This window comes from Poromitra crassiceps (genome assembly GCF_964638095.1).
Source record: "Poromitra crassiceps genome assembly, chromosome: 6".
Taxonomy (NCBI): Eukaryota; Metazoa; Chordata; class Actinopteri; order Beryciformes; family Melamphaidae; genus Poromitra; species Poromitra crassiceps.
Genome location: NC_139627.1, coordinates 19,885,901 through 19,912,120, shown reverse-complemented (window position 1 = coordinate 19,912,120; position 26,220 = coordinate 19,885,901). Strand labels below are relative to the sequence as shown.

Genomic DNA, 26,220 nt, shown 5'->3' with positions numbered 1-26,220 from the left:
TGACCATGTACATTTCCTCTCAGTAATGAAAACATATTTGTCTGTCCAGCAGACAGACGTCACCTTGAAACATCAAGTCTTGTTTGATTTGGCTGATCTGAGGCCGGTGGCCTTGTGTCGTCCTCAGGAGCGGAAAGTATTTACTCCAAGTACTTTTACTCAGCTGCTGTAGTTGAGTACACTTTTGAGCTACTCACATTTCCTTTTCAGGGAACTTTGTAAAGTGCCTCTTCTGAATTTCTAAACAAAGCCATAAAACTGATCTGATCTTGTGAAGTCACTTCACTCCAGTTCAAAGCAAATATATTTGCTATGTTGGTTTAAACGTACGAAAGTGTTCATAAAAAGCATTCGGCAATCATAAAGTCGAACCAACTTAATCCAAAAACTATACACTTTTTCTTCCATATTTAATTGCATGTATACGGTAATCTAACACCAATGCTTTCATTAAGTACAACTTCTTCAAGGCCAAGAAATCTGCATACCCTTGTGGTCTCACAAAAAGTTAATGTTGCAATGGCAAGAAAAGTTTATACCAACAACAGCCGCCTCTAAAACAAAATAGCTAGAGTAAGCAGTTACTATTCTGCCTCTGTGTGTTTTTCACACATACCCCGGCGTCACCCACTGCCGGAGCCTGACGGACTACCCCCATCGACTATGAATGGAGTGAGCAGGGGGTGGGGTCGAGACGAGTGACGGATGCGATCCGGTGAATCCGGCCTAAGGTGTTAAAGCAGAGTGAGCAACTGTCCTTGGCAGATAGTGGAAACATAGAACTTTCCTTTGTCTGCCTTTTTTTGTACATTCTTTGAGCTTAGAAAAAAGGGCTGAGACAGATGCTGTCGTAGAGCCACAGACACACAGTACAACCCAACTTTTTCCTCCTCATACTGAAGAGATGTCTCTGAGAGGCGATGTGTGTGTGGTGACTGGAGCCGGTGGATTCCTGGGACAGAGGCTGGTCACGCTGCTGCTGCAGGAAGAGAAACTGGCTGAGATCCGACTGGTCGACAAATGCCTACAGCCTCAACTCCTGCAGAGTCTGGAGGGTAAGGTCTTTCACTTTTTCAAATGCTGGATATCTCATTGTGGAAGAAAACCCCTGATATACAAACCTTGTGCCTTTGATTGTTCAGTATAAGGTTACTTATATAGGTTAATATAGGTATATGTTAAGGTCAATGTAGAAAAACTGTCAACCTGTACATTTCCCAGGAAATCTATACATTTCCCAACAGACCGAGGAATGTGGATAAATAAAACGGCAAAAGTATAATAATAATAGTAGTAGTAATAATACATTTAATTTGTAATGCAATTTTCATTAAAAATAAATTTCAGTGTGCTACAGAGTTTAAAAAAACAAAAAACTAGAAGATAAAAAAGTTCTGAAGTTCTTACGTTCTTTCTTAAATATCTGCAGTGATAAGCCTTAAAATTATTAATCAAAAACAAATGTTTGTCATGCATGTTGATTTTCCATCAAAAGTTTCCAAAACACACAGTTGTTTGATTATGTAACACTGCAACAAGGCAGACTGGGTCGGGACGGGTCGGGTCCTTTTGATCCACATTTCCCAGTCTGCTGGGAAATAGGAAATATTCTACAACCATTGCGTTTATGCAACACCTTAAAAAAACAAAAAAACAAACTAAAACAAAATATGGTTGTCAACAATGTCATGGATATTTTTCTTAATTGAAACATTTTGAGGTACAAGGTTTTCACCTGACAGTGGCGATGTATATTTAGATAAAAGAGGCAGGAAAGTATACACATCTGTATCTAACCTTGGCCTAGTATGACAGCCTAAAAACTTCAATTTTAATACCACCATAATTACAAAGTAAAACACTATAATGTTTGCCTTGTATTGTGTGTGTATCTGGTGACGGAGATTTCCAATCCTGGTTCACTGTTTTGACAGACTGCAGAGGAGAGACGAAGGTGAGTGTGTTTGAAGGAGACATCAGGGACGGTGACTTCCTGAGAAAAGCCTGTCGGGGTGCGTGCGTCGTCTTCCACATGGCGTCCCTCATTGATGTCTTCGGGGCGGTGGACGACAGTGAGCTTTACGGGGTCAATGTCAAAGGTATGGCTGCTTTAATCCACAGGCAACTTGGCACTCTGGCGCCTCCAAGCGGCAGCAAGTGACAACTCTTTTGACTTTTTGAGAGTGCGAGGTTCAGCCATCGCTGGTGAGACAAGCTCTCTCTTGATAGATGGACGCTTCTCACTGTTTAGGCAGTTTTGTTTTTCACGCTTACATTTTGATCTGTGACTTCCTGTGTGCTGATCTGTGACTTCCTGTGTGCAGAGTTTCCACCAGTGATCATAAATTAATTTGGAGAAATAGGGCTAATCTATGGAATCTCAATTAGTGGGGATTGGACATACTGCTCTATTGCAGGCCCACTTTGTGATTTAGGCTTTTTTAAGTAACTAGGCCGCTTCGCACGCTGCGCATCTTCGCCTGCCCTATTGGGTGGGTGCGGGGGTGTGTTGCTCACTAAATGTTATTGCATCAGTGATGTCACAATGCCTCCTTGTGTGTGATTATATCACTGATGACATCATCAGTGTGTGTGTGTGTGTGTGTGTGTGTGTGTGTCTGTGCCCTTATTACATCACTTTTGACATCATCACTGATGACATCACATCATTAGCTACCTACTCCGTCAGGTCACCCGCACGGGTACCCTTTACACACCCTGAAGGTTTCAGCCCGATCGCACGTAAAACGGCATAGCTGTGGCCGAACACAGAACTTGAAACAAAGTCTACATACTCAATTTGATTGATAGATAGATAGATAGATAGATAGATAGACAGATAGACAGATAGATAGATAGATAGATAGATAGATAGATAGATAGATAGATAGATAGATAGATAGATATGACATTAAAACACTATTTAGCACTATAGCTCAACTGACAAATATATTTCTGTTGGTAACAATTTGTGAAAAATCTATCAAAGTGGTATTTCTGGGGAAACACAGAAATTAAAAATGATTGAGCTCTACCGATGTGGAATGTGGGAAATCAATGTTAAACTAAATTCATTGTTGGGATGACACCATAAGAAAGGGTTAGGTAGGCTTAGAGGGCTTCAGATGTCTCTCAGCATAAGATTATATATGAAGTCATGAGCACCTCTGTTTTCCAGGGACCCAGCTGCTTCTGGAGGCCTGCATCCAAGAGAACGTGCTTTCCTTCGTCTACACCAGCAGCATCGAGGTGGCGGGGCCGAACGCCAGCGGTGACCCCATCACCAACGGTACCGAAGACACGGTGTACAGCTGCTCCCTGAAGTTTCCCTACAGCAGGACCAAGCAGGAGGCTGAGTGGAGAACCCTGCAGGCCCACGGCGAGGTGCTGCAGAACGGGGGCCAGCTGGCCACCTGTGCCCTCAGACCCATGTACATCTACGGGGAAGGCTGCCGCTTCCTGCTGGGCCACATGGCCCACGGCATCCGAAACAAGGACGTTCTGCGCCGAGCCTCCGCCCCAGAGGCCCATGTGAATCCCGTGTACGTCGGCAACGTGGCTGTGGCCCACCTGCAGGCCGCCCGCGGCCTCAGAGATCCACAGAGAAGATCCAACATCGGGGGGAATTTTTACTACATCGCTGACGATACGCCGCCGGTGAGTTACTCAGACTTCAACCATGTGGTGATGGCACCGCTGGGCTTCCGCATTCAAGAGAAGCCCATGCTGCCGCTGCGTCTCCTCTACCTGCTCTGCTTCGTACTGGAGGTCCTGCGCCTGATGCTCCGCCCCTTCGTTCGCATCGTCCCGCCAATCAACCGGCAGCTGCTCACCATGCTGAACACGCCATTCAGCTTCTCCTATCAGAAGGCTCACAGGGAGCTGGGATACGCCCCTAGGTACACCTGGGAAGAAGCACGCAAACGCACCATGGAATGGCTTGCCTCCCAGTTGCCGAAGGAAAGAATCAAGAATCAATAGATATATTTTATGCCCGTCTGTGTTTCCATGCCTTATTCCTCCTGTTTGCCTGAAATTGTCTTTTCAGTAGGGGTGGGGTGAGGAGTGGGGGGATCGATACAATATATCGTATCGCACGAATGCCAAGTATTGCGGTATTTTATTATATAAATTGTCAAGTGCATGCCACATTAATGACAGGTTTTTATGACAATGTTGGTCAGTCTGTCTGCTTGACAATCCCATTTTTCTGCAATAAAAATGATTGAAGTGAGATGAACAGACTGGAGACTTTATCTGAGATGTTGAGAGTTTTTTTTTCTTCCTTTGGGGACATAATTACCAGGTGGAACAGGGTAATAAATCATAATATATCGCAATATTTTTTAAATCACAATAAAATTGTATCGTGCCATAAGTATCGTGACAATATCGTATCGTGTGGGGACTCTGGTGAGTCCCACCCCTACTTTTCAGTGATGTTGTTGGGACGTTTTGAGTGCATCAGCACTGATTTGCCTGACCGCACTAACTTTGATGAAAGTGCAGATTGGCTGTGTTTTGTTGTCTGCTTCTTCACAGCTTACCTCAGCCTCAGGCTAAGTAGACAGCTGATCAAGATGATTGACTCATGTTGGGGTGGGACGCTGACCAACAAAGGGGAAGGAGGGTGGGACTAACAAAACACTTCCTGCTTCAAGTGAAAAGTTATATACTGGTATTGTAGCTTTAACTCATCAAGGTTCACTTTAACCATTACTCTGACAGCAGTTGGCCAATGGAGTCAAGCGCCAAAGCATTTGCCATGCACGCCGATTGCTAAATAAAGTTTGTCTAATCCTACCAACTGGCCTCTCCTGATTGAAGTTACTGTATGGCAGCATACAATACAGTATACACATTTTCTCTTTGTATGTTTATTCATACATTTTTTTATTTAGCCATTGAGTGCAAAAAGAACGATTCTTGGAAGTATTTTTGTGCACCAGCCACACTAGGTAGCACATTTCAAAGGTCACGTGACACTCTCACTATTTTACCAGCTAGACTCCACTGGCTGGTGGCTAGTAGAATAGAAAAACTTACCACAGCCAAAATTCACCAGCATGTGGCTGGTAGCAAGTATTACAAATTAAAAGATTAAAAAACACTCTTGAGCTCTGTAATATCATTATGGTCCACATCACCATGAGATTAACATGCTGCCAGATGCAGGAAATGCCCTTGACCCAGTTCTCCTGGGGAGAATTAGATGTATGTGTAATAGTGGCTTCAACACAAAAGGCTAGATCCAGTCATGCTCTTATATTTAATTACTAATAACTGAAGCTATAAACTCTTTATCCCTTTGTTTGGTAGCCCCAAAATGGAGGCCATTTGCACATCCACACTGATATTTACACAAGAAATTAACAATCAACAGTGATCAATCAACAGTGATGAAATCAGTTGGTTTATTTAATCTAAGGTTTCCACTCAGCACTTATCAATGTTTTCACAAAGAGCATTGATAGTGGAAAAATCAATCAGCTGGTGATTGATCTCCTTTAGACGCAATGAGGTGACCCCCTCTCATTTTCTCTCTTTCTTCCCCACCCCTACCCCCCCCCCCCCCACACACACACACACACACACACACACACACACATACACTTAAATGATTTATTTATGTCCACATGGATACAAAGTACAAAGGACATAAACAACAAAGCAAACCAAACCAGTGGGGCAATGAGTCCAGAGGCCAGGATTTTAAACAAACAGCTATTGAACACCAATGAGGTCATGGATTCACTGCCAGGCAAAGAGGTTCAACAGCTTGTCTGCCCAGTACAGGCTCATTCTGGGGTGGGGGGGGGGACTCTCCACCCACAAATGCAATGACTGACTGAACACAAGAGGGAGTGTTTTGTTGTGGGTACAGTTGAGCGTAGCTTTACAAGAGAGGAAACACCCAACCCAAAAAAAACATCATCACAAACATATGTTTACATATGAAAACCTGAATGATCCCGCCTCCTTCTGTGGACTTTAACTGCCTTACATGGATTCCTGACTTTCTAGTGCCTATTGTTGTTTACCAGGTAATAGTCTTTGCAGAGGTACAGCGCTCCACAGAGCCGGGATTTTCTAAGAATTACAGTTAAGCTTCCAGCAGCAACTCTCCCCATTCACCACTGTTACTCTGAGATACAGTGGAGACATTCCCCACTCTGCTACTCTGAGATACAGTGGAGATGCCTTGGGAACTCAACACCATCCTGCTCAGCATTTTGCTGATCTACTTCACATCAGTGGTGTTAGGTAAGTGGTCTGATCATCATTTAGCCTTGTTTAAAGCAGATATACTCTTCTGCATTTCTTTCTCTTTTGTTTTGAGACGTCTGAGTGGAACAGAGTAAAGGGCTTCAGCACTGTATGTATTATTAACCTGGATATGAACCTTTGGAAATCTATTCGGAGTGCACAATATATCCAATGCACAATGTACATGATGTTGAAACAATACAACATAAGTGCAAAGTGTACATGTCTTATTGTGTAGTTATGTCACAGAATGTGCATATATACTAGGGCTGTGCCGATTCACTTATCTCCCGATTCGATACTATCACGATACTTGGGTGCCGATTCGATATATATTGCGATTCTTAAGTATTGCGATTCTACGATTATTGCGATTCGATATTACGATTTATTGCGATTTTTGTTTATTTTTTCTTTTCTTTTTTCAGTTTGTTTTTTTACACTAGATTAGAACATGGGAAAAGTTGAATCATACACTTCTAGAGACTGTATATTATAGCATGAGTAGGGCTGGGCGATATAGTTAAAAAGCATATTGATATAACATCTTTCATATCAGTCTATATCGATAATTATTGATAATTTTAATTAATAAACAAAAAACATGAGAAGAAAAAGGTTGCATTTAGCCACTTTATTTTGAACCACCTTATTTTCAAGGCACACAGGTAGGTCTAATTTGTCACACACACACAGACATGCAGTAATTTACAGACATGGTGACGTTTTACTTTGATGACAGCCTAACGTTGCCAGCCTTCTAAAAGAACGTTTGGTAACGTGTATTTCAGGGTTGTAGTGTTAACGTTAGGTGAATCAGAGGTGTGGAAAAGCCTGGGTTTTGCTGCTACAAATATGCCATAGGCTGTAGGGCTGGAGGGCGACCGCGCTGGGGACCGCGCGCCGGTGGTTGGACGAGAAAAAGCCTTGCCTGGCTGAAAATGCGGTAGGCTACATTTCTCCATATCAGTTTTATATACGCATCAAGACTCTCCGCCCAAGCAGAAGACATAAAAGTCATAAGCTGTGTGCTCAATAGATGACACAATTAGTTATTCTTCCTGTCCCAAAGTACAAGTAAATCCTTTCCAACAGTTCAACTTTGTCTCTGCTCACAGAAGTGAATTGAGCTGCGCGTGCCCCCCGCATTCCGTAAAGTAACGTTGCAGACGTCCGTATTTGTGAAATTGGTGTCTTAACATTAACGTTAATTTCCCGGGCGCTTATTAATAGATAGGATACATGTTGACACGTTACGTTAACACGAATTGAAAGTCAACCACATCGAATTATTTGTAACGCTGGGTGAGATCAAACGAGTGGCGTCAGCGGAGGACCAAAATGCGAGACTCAATCATTAGCCAGGAATGGGTCTCGTGCTACTTTTTCTTGCTAAAATAAAGCTGATAATGTACAATTTGATTCAAGGGGGGGGAAACCCTTTCAGAGTACAACACAAACTGTCTATTTTCCTGCAACTCGACAGTGCTGCTCCAGGAGATGTCGGGGCTCTCAGCTCTGGATCAAGGGATATGATTTGCTGTGTGTGAGTGGGGGCGGGTCATGGGGCGGGTGCACTCGGAGTTTGTCTGTTAAATGATTGGCTATTTCCGTGTCACTTGTACTAACAAGGTACATGATTGGCTGTATGAGCCACGGAGCAGAGGGAAGCGCTCTATATGTGATTGATGAAAGTGGGAGCATTTCATACATAAACAGAAAAAATGCGATTATCGATTCTGGAATAAAAGATCGATTCAAAAAATCGTGACATTAAAAATCGCGATACTTAGGTGAATCGATTTTTTCTCCCACCCCTAATATATACACAGGTTAATGCCCTGTAATAACACCAGTGTAAAATATAGGTTTATCAGGGCTTCTTTTCTCTAATGTGAGTATGAGACTACGGTATTATATTTTGCTATGTTAGAAATGATACAATAGATTCCTTTTTTACATGATCAATATTAACCACTGATGCACTGGTTCACTGCATCTCTGGAAATGTAAATATCAATTATCACAAATTTTGAATAACCTCGCTATAATTTATCCATCTTTCGGTATACTGTATTTGACCTGCAATTGCCAAATATAAATATCTCGCTACTATAACCAGGTGGCCGGCGGATCAGCAGCTCAGCGCACAATTGGGAGGCCGCCGAGCTGCATCTGCGAGCACATGCAGCGGGCGAGGCCGGGCGAGCACGCCTAGCGTGCGAGCTGCGTCTGCTAACCCACAGAGCGGACGAGACCTCGAGGACAAACCAATGAGGCACGGTTGAAATTAGTGCTACCAGCTGAGCGGGCGAGCACGCGCAGCGTGTGTGGATATTTGAAATGTAAAAAAGTAGAGTTTTTTAACCTAAAGCTAGAAAGGGGCACGCAAAGCGCGCAATATTTCTAGTGGTATTAAATAGTAGAGAGGTAATTCCTCTTATTGCACTTCACAATGTTGCGGATATTCCCCTTGACTATATACAGTATTTACACTAAATACCAGAGCATGTTAAGCATCTTGAGCCTGTACCAGAGGTGTAGTGCTATCTAGAGAAGTGGGGGAACGCACCTATATGGGGAACACCTGCACACGCACAGGTCCCAACAAAGCCCCCCCCCCGCGCACGCACACACGCTAACGTTCACGTAGCCTATTCATTAATTAAAATCGCTTATATCAACGAATTAAACGAGCAAACTCACGAATTCCTCAAGTGCTGCAAACCACTGTCACTGACACACGACTTAACTAATTGTGTCTGTAGCCCATGACATTTGCAGCTCTGAAACTAAAAGACGTATATGGGCAGAGCAGAGCAGACTCAGCAGTCAGTTATCAACACAAACAGCTAAACAATCTCTCAACCAGCGATCACACAAGTTGCACAAGGCATTGATCATCATTTGGCACGGCGGCCGGCATTTTTAGAATTTTGTGATGAATTAATTTTACTCCCACTACATTTCCACAGAATTTTGTGGTGAATTAATTCACCACAAAATTCTAAAAATGCCGGCCGCCATGCCAAATGATGATCAATGCCTTGTGCAACTTGTGTGATTTTCTGGATGCAAATTGCAATGGGGTGATTAACGCTAACTTTTGATTCAACCGTGTTGAAAAGAAACACGCTTTTAACAGTTTCTTCATGCTTGTAAACGTACCTTTTTAACAGCTTGTCCGAAAAATGAAAGGATGTTTGGCTGCCTTTTTCATCTTTACTTGTTAAAGTGAGGTAGGCTACTGGGGGGGAAAAAAATATTTTGATGCTGAAAAAGCCAGTAGCTGTTTCAGTAGGCCTATAGCTTTTATTAAACTGAGGTTTCCCCCGCGCTGTAGCTAGTTAAGGTGGAATGTTTCCTTTTCCTTCAAGCCACGAGTTGATGCTGTGTGAATCATTCAGCCCACCTTAAATACAGTTAAGGTGGAATGTTTCCTTCTTTCTTCAAGCCGCGAGTTGATGCTGTGTGAATAATTCAGCCCACCTTAAATATAGGACGAATGACAACGTTGCCAAGTTTCACTCGTTTTATTGGCTCGACATGCACACACACACTGACACACACAAAACACCCGTTGGAGAAGTATGGGAACGCCGTTCCCCCGCGTTCTACCGGCACTACACCTATGGCCTGTACACATTAAATATTTTAGAACAGGAGTGCTGATCTGAGACTACTCCTTCAGGGTATTACAATGAAAAAGAATGTATTGCTAGTCAACTTGACTGGTTTGAATAAAGATTGAATAAAAATATATACATTGTGATAACTATGATTGTTCATTACCCATAACAAGGGTGGGAAAGCATTGTTTAAATCCATAAAATTACAATAACGAGGAAATGTGATTGTCAACTAATAGAAAAGTGGACAGTAAGTTACAACACAAAATGTATAGCTCGTGCCATATTGTTATCCTATGATTTTTAGATGGTGCTTCTATGGTATTTTGTGTGTATTACATCAAATATATCTTCCATCAGTGACCACAATGGAAGTAGTGTTCTGTGACATTTTCATATGAATAAATGTCTGTTTTGCAATTCTGTATTGCCAAGTGCTACAACACAATAGTGATTCAACCTACCTTATATCCAGTTGATGCTGCCGTCAGGTGGGTCTGAGGTGGGGGGGTCCTCTGGCACACAGGAAGTGATGCATTTTACATTTCTGGTTTGCTCCGCCCACACGGTTTGATTGACAGGTGATCTGTCAGAAGTTAAGTTCAGAATCACATCAGAGCAAATCAGCACTTTGCAACAAAGATGGAGACTAAATGAAAAACAAACATGATCTCAGATTATCAGATTATATCTTCTGGGGTCAAATATACATTGATACATTGATCCAGCAGGTGTGGAGATCGAGCGGAAAGATGGCGAATGCGCTGACTTGCACAACACCACCTGGCGGGAGTACCGGCAACAGGGCCAGGGAGCCAAGCCGCAGGTGCAGTACCTGCTGCTGACCAGGAGGAACATGGACTGTGCCATCATGTTCAGCCAGGCGGCGCTGAACGACACACAGCAGCCCTCCCTCTTCAACGCCTCCCTCCCCACCAAGATCATCGTGCATGGCTACAGGTGAGGAGCACACCCTCACTTTAGGGCTGGGCAATAATGACAAAATCAAATCTCACAATATGTTTGACCAAATACCTCGATATCGATATTGAGACAATATTGTAGGGATGACTATTGGTGCTTTCACAAAATATTTACACTAATGAGATAATGTAATGTGGATATAATTACTAAGTGGGTAAAGGAAAACAAGATAGAACAGTCTAGTAAGTTCAGAAAATTACATCACTTTACTGTAAAACCTGAGAAAGACAACACTTATGCCATATCACGATATTACGATATCCAAAGTCTAAGACAATATCTAGTCCCCTATCACGATATATCAATATATTGCCCAGCCCTACCTCACCCTAAGCTAAACCTAATTCTTTAATTCTGCTTTTTAAATCATTATATTTGTATCTGATTTTTGCTCTCTTCTCCTTTACTTTTTAGTGTTTCTTGTTTTGTTGACATTTGTTATTGTTTGTTTTGTTGTGTTACGTTGTAGAGCTGCAACGATTAATCAATTAGTTGTCAACTACATGTGTAGGAGCCAAAACGCACCATTTCCTCTTAATCATCTGACGTTAATTGAACCCTCATTGATATGTGTGTGTTTATATGAATTATCTGTATTTGGCATACTGCCCCTTTATTGAGCCACTAGGTGGTAGGTGGAGTCGGGGGGAAAGTGCTCTATAATTATAGGTGTGTCGGGGATCACATTCAGGTGTGCGTGATTCGGGAAGCAACACCGTTTTCAACCGTGTCCTGTTACTTTGTTCTTGCGGTTTACTTCTGTGTTCCACCGTTCAAGTGTGCAGCATTGTGGTTGATGATGAATGGTAGCATCATATAGTGACATTGGATTATGCTGTTATTCTGTGTTAACGGTGGATTAATGACAATAAATGGATTGCCGGTGAGGTATCCCAATATATCCTGATGCATTGGACATTGAATGAACAACACGCGTCTGAAACAAGCAACCCGATCCGCCCCTCATTGGCCAAGTTATTTTTGGTTTAATTTAGGCCATACATTTAGTTGAAAACGCGCTTTATTTTGACTTGTTTTGGATAATCGTTTGGGATTCAAGACCAGATTGGACACTGGGTCGATTCGCTGGAGCTGCGGGTGAATGGTGGTAGTGAACGCCTGCTGGCCTAGGCTACGGAAACTTCGCCTTCGGGAGGAGTGATCAGAGGGATCCACATCGTCTGTCTCGGCGGTGCCGATCAGCGCTTTCCTGCGTGTGGGAACCACAGATCACCTGGAGTCTGTGCTGGAGAGATCAGAGGGATCCACATCCACACAGCATCCAAGTCAGCGCGGGGCCGCGGGCCGCGGCTATGTATATTTCCTGAAGGAGAGATCATTGCGGGACACGGCTGTGTCTATTTCCTGAAACGGCTGTCTTATCATTTCTCGGAGTTGTATCACCACGCCCACGGGTCGGGACACATCTCAACACCGGGACAATGTGCGCAGGTACGTGTGTGTGCTACCAACGGGACATATCATGGACATTAAATTGTGCGCACACATTTAAATGTACTGAGTTGTAAAATCCAAAATGCATTGCTTCCAATGGGGTTTATATGAGAACGGTGGGGATGGTTTGTGTGTAGTATATTGGTATTTGTCCTACTGTGAATAATATTGCTGCATAGTAAATTTGTGAATAGAATTGGGTTTTGATTCTGTGTGGTTTATGATAATGTGTGCAGGTATTGGTATTTAAAAAATAATTGATTGTATTGAATAATGTCTGGAGTATGTAAAGGTCACACCAGCTCCAGGAGCAGCAAACATGGATCCTCCATATCTAAAATGCTCTTTCAGGCAAAGGCTGAGAGAGCGGCACTTCTGGTCCGGGCTGCAGCCTTAAAGGAAAGGCATGCTCTGGAGGAGAAAGCCCTGGAGCTAAAATGGAGCCAGGAAGAGAAAGCCCTGGAGCTAAAATGGAGACAGGAAGAGCTGGATATTGCTGCTAAACTAGCACTAACATCAATTAAACAACAACAACAACAACTGTGGGCATTCATGGACATACCTGATATAGACTACTACATACCTCCTGAGCCAGACTTTGAACAGGAGGCAGAGAGAGATGATGCTGGGAGCTCAGACTCTGAGATGGATGAGAAGATTGAGAACACTTTTCATATTCAAGCTGAAGCGGAGTCGGTGATAGGCACCAACGCCTCCAAATCGCTTGAGACGTGTGTGCTACAGGAGCCCACACGAGAACAGGACGGAGAGACGTGTGTGGTACAGGATCACACACGAGTCATCGATGGAGAGACGTGTGCGCTACAGGAGCACACACGAATCATTGAAGAAGAGAGGACGTGTGCGCTACAGGAGCACACACGAGGCGTTGAAGAAGAGAGGACGTGTGCGCTACAGGAGCACACACGAGTCGTTGAAGAAGAGAGGACGTGTGCGCTACAGGAGCACACACGAGTCGTTGAAGAAGAGAGCACGTGTGCGCTACAGGAGCACACACGAGTCATTGATGAAGAGAGGACGTGTGTGGTACAGGATCACACACGAATCATTGAAGAGAGCACGTGTGCGCTACAGGAGCACACACGAATCAATGAAGAAGAGACGTGTGTGGTACAGGATCACACACGAGTCATGGAAGAAGAGACGTGTGTGGTACAGGATCACACACGAGTCAATGATGAGAGGACATGTGCGCTACAGGAGCACACACGTGTCAATGATGAGAGGACGTGTGTAGCAGAGGAGCTCACACGAGTCAATGATGAGAGGACATGTGCGCTACAGGAGCACACACGTGTCAATGATGAGAGGACGTGTGTAGCAGAGGAGCTCACACGAGTCAATGATGAGAGGACATGTGCGCTACAGGAGCACACACGTGTCAATGATGAGAGGACGTGTGTAGCAGAGGAGCACACACGTGTCAATGATGAGAGGACGTGTGTAGCAGAGGAGCTCACACGTGTCAATGATGAGAGGACGTGTGTAGCAGAGGAGCTCACACGAGTCAATGATGAGAGGACATGTGCGCTACAGGAGCACACACGTGTCAATGATGAGAGGACGTGTGTAGCACAGGAGCACACCCAAATCAATGTTGGAGAGACGTGTGTGCAGAATGAGCTCACACGAGTGAAACAGGAGGTTGGCACCATCCTTAAGAAACCATCTGAGGAAATGATAGCCAAGATGGAAACACTCCTCAAGGAAGCACTGGCTGCTAAAGAAGAAGATCTTGGTGTCAGAGCTGTGGAACCATGTAAATATCAGTTTGGTGGTCTAGCAACCAAAGACCGAGAACAACATTCTGCTCCGCAACTAGAGCGTCAGAGCTCTCGAGATGGATCGATTCTGACCATTCTGATGGGTGAAGAGCCAGCGAAGAGGAAGCCGCTTCTGATGGAGAAGTGGACAGCAGATGTTGATGCCGATAGTGGAGCTCAGCAGGCACTCGAACAGAGGCTGCAAGACCAGGTGGCAAAGCACAACGTGGAGTGCACTGTGTTCACAGTGGATCTTGTACAGCCACTGTGTGTCACATTGAAGGAGTTCAAGATGCATGAACAGATTGAGAATGAGTGCATTATGGGCTTGTCGCAACAATGCAGCTGCACTGTGTACAATGTGCACAAACTCTCAGAGATGCTGTCCCTCTTTGAGAAAGGGTTGTTTAATGTAAGAGTGACTTGAAGGACTTGACATCAATAGAAGTTAGCAATGGGCTGACTGCAAACCAGTGACTAACTTTTGTATTTCAAGTTGTACTCTAACAGACCATTACTGGTGACGTCTTATAGAGGATTTTTGTGTGTCGTCTCTCAATGAATTATTTGGCTCCTTTTGTTTATTTTGTAATTGTTCATGCCATCCTGTCACTCTCAATTAGGGGGCGGTGTGTAGGAGCCAAAACGCACCATTTCCTCTTAATCATCTGACGTTAATTGAACCCTCATTGATATGTGTGTGTTTATATGAATTATCTGTATTTGGCATACTGCCCCTTTATTGAGCCACTAGGTGGTAGGTGGAGTCGGGGGGAAAGTGCTCTATAATTATAGGTGTGTCGGGGATCACATTCAGGTGTGCGTGATTCGGGAAGCAACACCGTTTTCAACCGTGTCCTGTTACTTTGTTCTTGCGGTTTACTTCTGTGTTCCACCGTTCAAGTGTGCAGCATTGTGGTTGATGATGAATGGTAGCATCATATAGTGACATTGGATTATGCTGTTATTCTGTGTTAACGGTGGATTAATGACAATAAATGGATTGCCGGTGAGGTATCCCAATATATCCTGATGCATTGGACATTGAATGAACAACACGCGTCTGAAACAAGCAACCCGATCCGCCCCTCATTGGCCAAGTTATTTTTGGTTTAATTTAGGCCATACAACATGTATTACATTAATTGGCAACTCTTTTGATAATCATTAATTGGTTTGAGTACATTTTTTAAGGGGAAAAAAAGTGAAAATTCTCTGATTCCTGCTTCTTAAATGTGAATATTTTCTGGTTTCTTTAATCCTCTATGACAGTAAAGTGAATAGTTTTGGGTTTTGGACAAAACAAGATATTTGATGGCATCTTGGTCTTTGTGAAACACTGATCGACATTTTTCACCATTTTATAGACGAAAAAACTCCGACAATGAAAATAATCGTTAGTTGCAGCCATATTATTGTGTCATGGATGTATGTTTAGAGCGAACTGCAAATTCCCTGCAAATGTCTAGTTGATGTGGCAGTAAAGCAAATTAAAGTAACCTTGCTTAAACCCCGAAACAGCCCCTTGTAGAACTGAGTCCCCACACAACAAAAGCACAAACATTAGCTTGATAGGAGCAAAAAGACACAAGACATCATTTGGGTGTGATCTATAACAAAATGTTTTAACAAATCCATTCCTCCACCCTGCTTCTATTCGTCCTTTCCCCACCCTGCCACCCTCCTCCCATTCTACTCCCCCATCACTCCTTCCCTCCATTACTCACTTCCCTCTGCCATCCATACCCCCCCCCCCCCCCCCCCAATACTCTCCCTCCCTCAGGGCCCTGGGCAGTAGGCCTTCCTGGGTGAAGCAGTTGGCCCAGGCCCTGCTCAGGGCGGAGGATGTGAACGTAGTGGCGGTGGACTGGGTCTACGGCGCCTCCTTCGCCTACAACCTGGTGGTGGAGAACTACAAGGAGGTGGCTGTGCAAATCTCCGTCCTCATCAACCAACTGCAGGTGAGACACTACAAATACTGTATTTACCTGATATTCACAGGCACATCTGCTCCAATTTCAAGCTCAAGGCTTACCGTTACTATGATTACTACTACTACCACTGTAACTGCAACTACCACTAGCCAACTACTACTACTCCTACCACCAGTAGTACTAAAACTTCTACTACTACGTCGGGTACTGCTAATAAATCCTTTCAAATACGTTTTTATGCATGAAGCAGCACAGCATAATAGTGTCCACAGTTTCTCAAAAACCCTGAAAGGGTATCAGGTGAAAAGTTAAAAAATAATAAAGTTGACTGTCTGACATCTGACCAACAGAATCATGGATGTAAACTGGAGTCGTTCCACTTCATTGGGGTCAGTCTTGGTGCGCACGTCTCTGGGTTTGTGGGGACTCTCTTTGAGGGCAAGATAGGAAGAATCACAGGTAAGTCTGGACTGTCTACATGTGATGTATGATTGTTTAGTAGTACATATTGTGTTACTGTCACAATGCAAAACTGTGGAAACACTCTACTGTTAGCATCTCATGGCAGGCAAATATTTTTTCCTCCATTCATAACATGTGTGAGCAAACTCAAAATAGAGGAGACAAGTGTGAAGTAAAACACTCAGAATTGTAGAATGAGAGTGAGTTATTCCTTTATTTGTTCACCCCCATTTGGGAAAATAAGTTTTGCTCTCATCAGCCTCCGGAGATTACACGGACCAATCCGGTAACTCGTCAATGGAGTGGAGAGATATTTAACCTTTTTTTTAGTGTGCTATTTTGGTTCTGCTGTACAAAAGGATAGAAGTGTGTACAGTACTAATGCAGGGTTGACACTTGACAGAGGATAAATACCTTCCGATATTGCCTACCACTGTGGATAATAGGAAATGACAATGCCCCGGCTGTAGCTGTTCTGCGGCTACATGTGCCGAGCGAGGGCGTCGGAGCAGGCCAGACAATGAAGGTCTCCACAGCTCAGAAGTCACTCACAGAGCTGCTCGTCTGTGCTGCCAAATATGCCTGAATGGGACCTTCAAGGAATAGCAGGGCTTTCCGAAGGACAAGGCCACTTTGCTGTGTGGAGACGCACGGTCCCCTCGTCCCAGACCGCACCCCCACCACAATGACCACCCCCCCACACCACAATGCACGATTGTTCACTTGTTTATATGGGGTGTTTTTGTCTGAGTGGGAGGGCCTGTGATTCAGTTTAAAATGTTCAAGTGCAATTCAGATGCACCACATCCACTGGTTAGGATGTCCTTAACTGGAACATGTTTGGAAAGACAGAAAACAGGGACTTAAAAGGGCAACAAGTATAAGCACAAAGTATATATGTGTGTGTGTGGGGGGGGGGTTGATTGGTGTTGTTGCTCAATACAAATAACTTTGGCTTTCAAAACGTATGGGGGGGGGGAAATCACAGCCCCCAAAGACTTGTGTAGGACAAACGATGATGATGGCGCTGTGCAAAACAAGCAAACAAAGAAAAATTTCCAGTACATCACTGTCTATTTTAAGGATGGGATTTAAACCATTTCTTTTTCTTCTTTTTTTATTGGTGATAGACAGAAACACATTTTAGTAGCATGAGAGCATGAACATTATCTGTGGGAAATCACTTTTTTTTTTAAATACATAAATTATATCATCAAACCTCGAAACATAAGAAAAAGGACAAACAAAACAAAACAAATTACCTAAACGTAAGACAACACCAAATGAGAAAGGAAAATAAGGGGGGGGGTGTAGAGACTCGTCAGTGATAAGTGACAAGTTATAAACCCAAGTGATAAGTTATGAGTATACCAGCATATCCAATAGGTTCCGTTGAGAATATGTTTGTATTAGATCTACACACATTTGCATATACATACATACGAACACACTTATATATCGGTGATTCAAACCATTTCTACCCCCCCCCTCCCCTTTGGTGGCAGATACAGACAACTACTCTGCAAAAAAAGAAAAAAGAAAAAAAATAGGACTTTTGTGCCCTCAGCAGTCACTGCCTTAAATAGAATGGCCAAACTGTTACAGACTTGTGTTGTTGTAATTTTTTGTTCTTGTTTGTATACCCTGGTTCGAGTGTTTTGATTGTGTACAGGCTGTGAAAGTACATTTCCTCCTGAATCTGAATCAATTTCAATTCAGCCATTTGTGATTAAAAGATTTTAAAACATAACAATGATAGAACATTATCATTCTCAATGGTTATTTGATAACTGTTTGACTTTGAATATACACTTTGAATCCTGAAAAACATAATGTTAACTTAAAACTGAGATTTCTCACCTTGTCCTCTAGGCCTCGACCCTGCTGGACCTATGTTCAAAGGAGCTGACAAGTTTGACCGTCTGGACCCGTCTGATGCTCAGTTTGTGGAGGCTATCCACACAGACTCCGACTGTGAGAAAGACAACAATTACATCAAATCAGCCTCAACTTGCTGCTAAATCCACTGTATTTAATTCAGACATGTCAGCTATCACTAGAGGTTGAAAATGTCCCTACTCACAGTTAGTTTATAGTCTCTAAAAAAGACTAAAACTTTGTTTATAGTCCCTGTTACATCACGTTGAAGCTACTACTCACCAAAGGCAGGATTCATTTTATATGAAATAGTGATGTAAAATGATATTATTACAAGCTAAAGAAATCCACAAGCTTCAGAATGTTGTTCAACATGAGAACAAAGTCAAACGTTCATCTAACGCTAGCTCCATCCTTGGCTAGCCTCCTTGAGCTAACGTTACACTGTGGCTACAATTGGCTTAGCAGCATAAACAAATATTCTGGTAGCATTATAGCGCCGTCTAACCAACCAACAACCAAGAGTCTCTAAATACAAGTGAACTTAAAATATGTAAACTTCTAACCTTGGTTAGCCGAATGTGATAGCTGGTGGTGATGTGGTGTCGCTTGTTTGATTAGAAATCCTCAAGAAGGGACAAGGGAGAAGGGGCTAGTTTTGCAGGGCCTTTCTTCTTCATGGTATATTCTTCTTCTGTGGTACCGTCACCCAAGCGGCTCCCTGCTACTTTCTCTTATCAAAGGCACTTTCATAAAGGTATTTGGGCCTTTTATCATGCACATTTTAATATGAAACTTTACACATAGACTGTCAGATATCTGCAAATAAAAGCGACTTGCGACTGCTGACAATTAACCTCTTGAATATCCCGCAAAGAAGGAGGAAGTACGTCACTCGTCCCCAAACCAACGCTGGTCGGGTTTGGGTTTAGGTGGTCGTGGTCATCGGCTATGTCACCCGGGTGTGAATAGCCGATGTGACTATTTACACCCGGGTACAAATAGTCACATGGGTTATTTACACCTGGGTGTGAATAGTCATATTGGCTATTCACACCCGGGTATAGTCACATCATTCACACCCGGGTACAAATAGCATCTGCCAAAGAAAAAACGCCAGAAGGATTTCATTGGCCAGGCCAACAGTCAGAGCTTGCAAAAAGAGTAGTAGGCTACATGGTGTTGAGAGCAGCTGCAGCACTGCAGCTAGAAAGGGGGGATTTGTCTGTAAAACAGTCATGTATGTTGTGTTGTCTTACTTTGCATTAGATTTTGGTATCTCCATCCCTGTCGGCCATGTGGACTTCTTCCTGAACGGCGGGATGGACCAGGCTGGATGTACGCGTTCCAGGTTCACCTCAAGTAAGTTCAGCAGCCCTCACTCACTCACCACCCGATCTACTATGAATCACCTTGACAGTGGTGGTGTAGTTAGGGATTGTTTGTTGTTGGTCATGATTGACGGTCCGCATTAACAGGGCTGAATCATTGACAGTGGTGGTGTAGTCAGGAATGTCATACCGAACCGACCTGGATAGCTAGGCTTAGATAGTGAGGTAATATGCAGTTGTGCAGTGGTAGCATGGAGGGGGGTGTTTCCAGGACGCTGGATTACACCGTTAAGCCTTCTTGAGGTGTCTTGGGCCTAATTTAACGAAACGTCGGTGAAGGTAGGTGCCTACTTGAAAACCCCAATGACATGCTTCATACTGCTGTTGGCTAGGGTAGGTAACTGGTGATTTGTGTCTTGTTTATTAGTTTGTTAGCCTGTTAGCTTGTTTTATTCTGGATTGGGCTTCTAAATGTGTTTTTTCCTCGGATTTTGGCACAAGGGATAGTAACATCTTGTCCTGTGTATTAATTAACACCTCATTCAATGGGTGAGAGGAAACATATGTATTTTGGATTTTAGGGTGAGCTGTCCCACAAGGTTGTTGCCCAACGAACCGGGTATTCGTGTTCTTAAATATTGCATAGTTCCCAATCTCTATCCATTTTTGTCATGCCAAACAGAGCCTGTAATTTCTGTTCTCTGTTGATGTGTAATTACGGGTAGCAACGGCAGAGAGGGTGCTGTTTCCCCGCTGGGAAGCAGAAGAACAACAATGGCCATTTTCAATGGAAAAGACAGGCCAAGACAGGCTCTAGCATGACAAAAATGGCTCAGTATTGAAAACTACGCAATATTTAAGAACAGGAATAGCTTGGTTTGGTGAACAACAAATTTATGTTCAAAGCAAGTAGTGTTTTATTGTGACTGCTACATGTATGAAAAAGTAGAAACTTTGCGAATGGAGCCTGCAGTGAAAATACTGGGCCCTTGTGTGAGAATATGATTGAGTGAAACAAATGAGTAGTCGAATTGTCAGTGTATCTTGAGAGATTATAGAATGCCTGAATAAATAACTCTTGTAGATGTAGTAGCCTACATCTTGCTAGGTGACACATTGTAACACAACATCCAATCTAAATCAACATAATCTAATGAATCTCGGGAGTACTTTATAAACATTTGGCTCCCTTAGTGTGTGTATCTGCTGTCAGTTCTTGTGTACTTCCCAGTGTACGGCTATGTGATATGCGACCACATGAGGGCGCTGCACGTCTACATGAGCGCACTGAACAGCTCGTGCCTGTTAATGGGGATCCCATGCTTCCGCTATGAGGATTTCCTGACGGGACACTGTTTGGACTGCGAGGATGTCTTCAATGGGACCTGCCCCACTATAGGTGACAGCACAAACACGCGCGTGCGCACACACACACACACATACACACACACTCTCACACACACACACACACACACACACACACACACACACACACACACACACACACACACACCAGCTGATCTGTTTTTAATTAACACTACCTCATAAATCAAAACTGTTATATTATCATTATTATTACCAACACGATATGCAGATTATGCCCTGGGCGTCAGACCACAATGTATAGGCTATTGGAAATTAATTAAAGTTTAAGGAAATGTGTACATTAGTTGGATACAATGCATTCTAATTTTCCCAGGGGCGACATAGATATTTGTTGGCCCATTTAAATAGGCCTATTGTTTTGCCCAGTAGACACTAGTGTGCATAATTTCATCTGCCCTTTAAAAAAAGATTAAGAGAATTGGTTGAAAAATGAAAGAAAATACTACAGTAGTACTACTACTAACACTACTACAGTACTAGGCTTAGGCTACTTCTAACATGACTACTACTACTACTACAGTCATAAACATCCATAACGTCTAATTCATGTCAGTTGTCATGACATAGTTATAACAGTGTTATGTCAGCCTTATTCACCCCCCTTCAAATATTACCAATCATCCTATATACGAATGCAACGTCTCTGTGAGGGAGGAGAAATTGTGTTCGGCCACAGCTATGCCATTTTACTGTATGTGCAATCGCGCTGAATCTTTCAGGAAAAGAGCACCCCTGCAGGTGACCTAATGGAGCTGGATTTTTTAATTAGGTAATTAGGGCAATTAAGGACCAAATTTGCAATGTGTAGCCTCTACCGACGTTCACACAGGGATGGGTATAACACTAGTTATTCTATAGTAGTGGAGTGGTAGTAGTAGTAACAAAACAAAGATGTCATTAGGGAAGGAGTGGGATAAATATAGGACTGGGAGAGGGAGGTCAGGTCATAGACAACTTGTAGTGCTGAAACGATGAGTTGATCAACAGAAGTCAATAAATTGTTTTAGTCATTTATCAGTAAATACACCAAACATTTGCTGGTTGAAGTTTCACAAATTAGAGTTCTCAACGGGCCTGAAAATTCAAACCCGACCCGACCAATTAGCATACATTGTCGGCCTGAGCCCGTTGGGCTGGGGCAGGTCCCATCGGGCTCAGGCTGAAACTGAGAACTCTAGCTGTGTGCGTGTGTGCATGCATGTGTGCATGTGTAAGCATGGAAGAGGGTGAGAGAGAATACATTTCTGCTCACTCACACACAGACACTTCGCATTCTTATTACAGTAGACAATTATAAAAAGAGAGCTTCTGGGGCTCTGGGAACTTGTGAAGGGCATTTGTCATTATTCTTAACATTTTATAGACTAAATAATTAATCGATTAATCGAATAAAAAATATAATTGATGGACTAATCGATAATGAAGATATGTAGGCCTAAAAACATTTACCTTGCACTTAAACTCCTGCTGTATCAGTGTCAGAGCCACTGAGCTATATGGTCACTTGAGCATGGGCCATCAGCTGTCTGGCCTCGTCACAAACAGTTCAACCCCCTGATGTGCTGACAGACGCTGAGACAATGATGCTGCTAATGTACACATTACGTGTGTGTGTGTGTGTGTGTGTGTGTGTGTTTTTAGGTTTATCAGAAAACAGCGGGATAACGGTGTCTCCGATTCCCAAAGAACAAAAGCTGTTCCTCCTCACAACTTCTACAGCACCTTTCTGCGGTGAGTGCCAGTCTGTTCTGTATGTGTGTGTGTGTGTATGTGTGTGTATATATATATATTAGGGCATTCACAGACTAGTCGACTAGTAAAACCACTAGTCGACACTGTGCTTAGTAGTCGACTAGTCGTTTTAGCAACAATGTTTTTTTTTTTGTTTTTTGTTTTTATCTTTAAGAAAGAACATGAGGTATTTACACGACATACATGGACTATCATATCCCATATCCCCCACAAAGAACATCAAAACAAAACAAGAAAACTGCATAAGATAGACAATAATCCAAGAACAAACAAGACTATTGGACAAACAACCAAACAAAAACAATGCATTCAAAGTAAATACATAGATCTTGCCCTGTTGGCAGCTAGGAAATGCATAGCTTTAAATTGGAAAGCATCCAATCCCCCAGCTGTAGTTCACTGGTGGAATGAACTCTCAAGCTACCATACGTTGGATAACATTTACTACAAGAGCAAAGGCAGATTCTTAGACATCCCCAAAATATGGCAACCACATACAGAGTTTGACTTTAAGAACTTTTTACCCGAGTGTCATTAGGCTTATCAGGATAGGAGCTGAATGCATTGTTTTTGTTTGGTTGTTTGTCCAATAGTCTTGTTTGTTCTTGGATTATTGTGTATCTTATGCAGTTTTCTTGTTTTGTTTTGATGTTCTTTGTGGGGGATATGGGATATGATAGTCCATGTATGTCGTGTAAATACCTCATGTTCTTTCTTAAAGATAAAATATATATATATATATATATATATATATATATATATATATATATATATATATATATATATATATATATATATATAAAAAAAAAAATTAAACGACTAGTCGACTAGTCGACTACCTTTAGGGACGACTAGTCAACTAGTAAAATTCACTAGTCGTGAATGCCCTAATATATATATATATACTATATATATATATATATATATATATATATATATATATATATATATATATATATATATAATATATATAATATATTTATATAAAATAAAATAATATATACTGTATATATATATATATATACACTATATATATATATATATATACAGTATATATTATTTTATTTTTTTTAGGGGAAAAAATAGAAACGCTCTGTGAAAATTAATCTCTTGCCACTATCTACCAATTTTAAACAGTACGAATTGGTAGAATTTGTAGACAGTTAAGTGTAATCCATTGGATTTATCCTTTTCATTTGGCTCTTAGTGGCGTTCGCACTGGGATTTTTGCTCATTTGCACGACAAGATTACATACAAAGTCAATGCAAATGCACGAGTAGATTTCACCCCGGGTGGCGCGAATGAGGCGAGTGACGCGAACTTTCGCAGCGTGAATTACGCGATTTTCACCTCATCGCCCATTCACTCAGGTTGAAATTGTTCAACTTTGGCTTTTTTTCGCCTTGGTGTGAACGAGACATGTTCAAATCCATACATACCATTTTGGGGGGAAATTATGTTGACTGCTCAATATTTCCAAACATAAATTATTACATCCTCTAAATTTTTGTTATTTTTTATTATATTGTTTTTGTTATATTTATAGAAGTTCAGGTGTTAAGAGAGCTAATCACTTCATTATTGTCCCATCATGTTTTCTGCTTTCCTGCCAGCGATCATCTTGTAAGAAGAGGCGTCTATATGGTTTTTCTATATGGTTGAATGAAACACATCAGAGTACTGTAGTAACGAAAGCAGTTCCTCTGTGCTTCTCCCAGCTCATCACATCCTGCTGCAGCTGGAGGTGTCTGTATAGAGAGGCAAAGTGAACGTCCCTTCCTGCTTCAGCGCTGTACCAGAGATTTTCTTCTGCAATTTATTTTCCCATAGACATTTTGTAAAATGCTTATAAAAAATAGTTGTACTTGGTCAAACCAAATGGTTCAGCTATATTTAGAATCAGGAGAGACCATAGAACATTTCACTCAGACCAAAACGTAAAAAAAAAACATGAACAAAATATTTTCTTTAAACCCGCATTCTTTTACATTTTGGTCTGAGTGAAATGTTATGCGATCTCTCCTATTTCTAAATATATCTGAACCGTTTGGTTTGAACAAGTAAAACTATTTTTATACGCTTTTTACGAAATGTCTATGGGAAAATAAATGGCGGATGAAAATCTCTGGTACAGTGCTGAAGCAGGAAGTGACGTTCCACTTTGGCTCTCTATAAATAAAAGTAGTTCCTCTGTGCTTCTGTCAGCTCATCACATCCTGCTGCAGCTGGAGGTGTCTGCTCTGGATAAGAGCGCAGAGCTGGAAGTTACGCTGCGGACCGAGGACCTGCACACAGACCAGAGGCTCAGGCTGTAAGTAGCTCACCCCACACGTCCTGTCTGTGTTACTATTCCCTCCTCACGATGATTTAATTTTTTAATATATTATGGCTCAGAACATGGCTCTAGAGTAGACTAACTTTTCTACTCTTTCTCAGTTGGTCGCACCAGCACGTGATTTGGTCGCATTGTTTTCTTTTTCTTCTCAAATCCCTGCATTGGCTGCCAGTAAATCTTAGAATAGACTTTAAAATTCTGCTAATAGTTTACAAATCTCTCAACGGGTCAGGCCCACACTACATCTCTGAAATGCTTCTACACTATGAACCATCCAGATCCCTGAGATCTTCAGGCACTGGTCTACTAATTGTCCCGAGGACCAAATCAAAACATGGTGAAGCCGCGTTCTCCCACTATGCCTCTCATAACTGGAACAAACTCCCTGAACACATTAGATCTGCCCCTACTCTGCCTATTTTTAAATCCAAGCTAAAGACCTTTATGTTTACTCTTGCCTTTAACTGCTACTAAACTACTGCCTCTCTCCAGCCCGGCAGAATAAACCTGTATTCGGCCTGTAATTAAAAAAAAAAATTCCTGTACATTTCCAACAAATGGACTGTACATGTAATAATAATACTGAAGACATGTTTGTTAATTTGAGTATATATTCTAACTAAAACTGTCGGCTGTGTTTTTTATATATGCATTGCTTTGCTGCTTGTTTTTTCAATTATTTTTTTGTAAAGCACCTTGAATTGCCTTTGTGTATGAAAGGTGCTATATAAATAAATTTGACTTGACTTGACTTGACTTTTCTTCTTTTTATGGTAGGTGGGCTTTTCTACTTTCTCTACAACAGTAGAGACAGGGCACCACAGTCTTACAGTTTATAACTCAATACTACCCTTTCAGCTTTTTTGAACAGTTTATAACTCAACTCATCATGAGCAGAGCTTTCATTAGAGCCCAATATGAAGGCTCTATGACAACTTTGAAAAATGTGACCTTTGGAGGTGAAAATCGGCCATCTTGTTTCGAAGGTCAAAAATAGGTCAAATCATCAAAACGACCAGCCG

General features: G+C 42.2%; 2 protein-coding genes across 2 annotated transcripts in view; both read left to right on the top strand.

Moving 5' to 3' along the window:
• Positions 1-904: 904 nt before the first annotated feature.
• Positions 905-3,981, top strand: hsd3b1 (hydroxy-delta-5-steroid dehydrogenase, 3 beta- and steroid delta-isomerase 1; the record flags this gene model as incomplete). Its single annotated transcript, XM_083638145.1, has 3 exons — positions 905-1,055; positions 1,935-2,099; positions 3,179-3,981. The coding sequence occupies 3 exons, from the start codon at positions 905-907 to the stop codon at positions 3,979-3,981; spliced, it is 1,119 nt and encodes a 372-aa protein (XP_083494271.1).
• A 2,216-nt stretch (positions 3,982-6,197) lies between these two features.
• pla1a (phospholipase A1 member A) overlaps positions 6,198-26,220 on the top strand; it is a gene marked incomplete at both ends in the record, with an annotated part of 24,990 nt that continues 4,967 nt past the window's right edge. The window contains 9 exons of the mRNA XM_083638144.1: positions 6,198-6,264; positions 10,628-10,856; positions 15,903-16,080; positions 16,404-16,512; positions 18,388-18,489; positions 19,663-19,755; positions 20,938-21,123; positions 22,752-22,841; positions 25,069-25,174. Coding sequence (XP_083494270.1) covers positions 6,198-6,264; positions 10,628-10,856; positions 15,903-16,080; positions 16,404-16,512; positions 18,388-18,489; positions 19,663-19,755; positions 20,938-21,123; positions 22,752-22,841; positions 25,069-25,174 — 1,160 coding nt within the window. The remainder of the gene's footprint in view (positions 6,265-10,627; positions 10,857-15,902; positions 16,081-16,403; positions 16,513-18,387; positions 18,490-19,662; positions 19,756-20,937; positions 21,124-22,751; positions 22,842-25,068; positions 25,175-26,220) is intronic.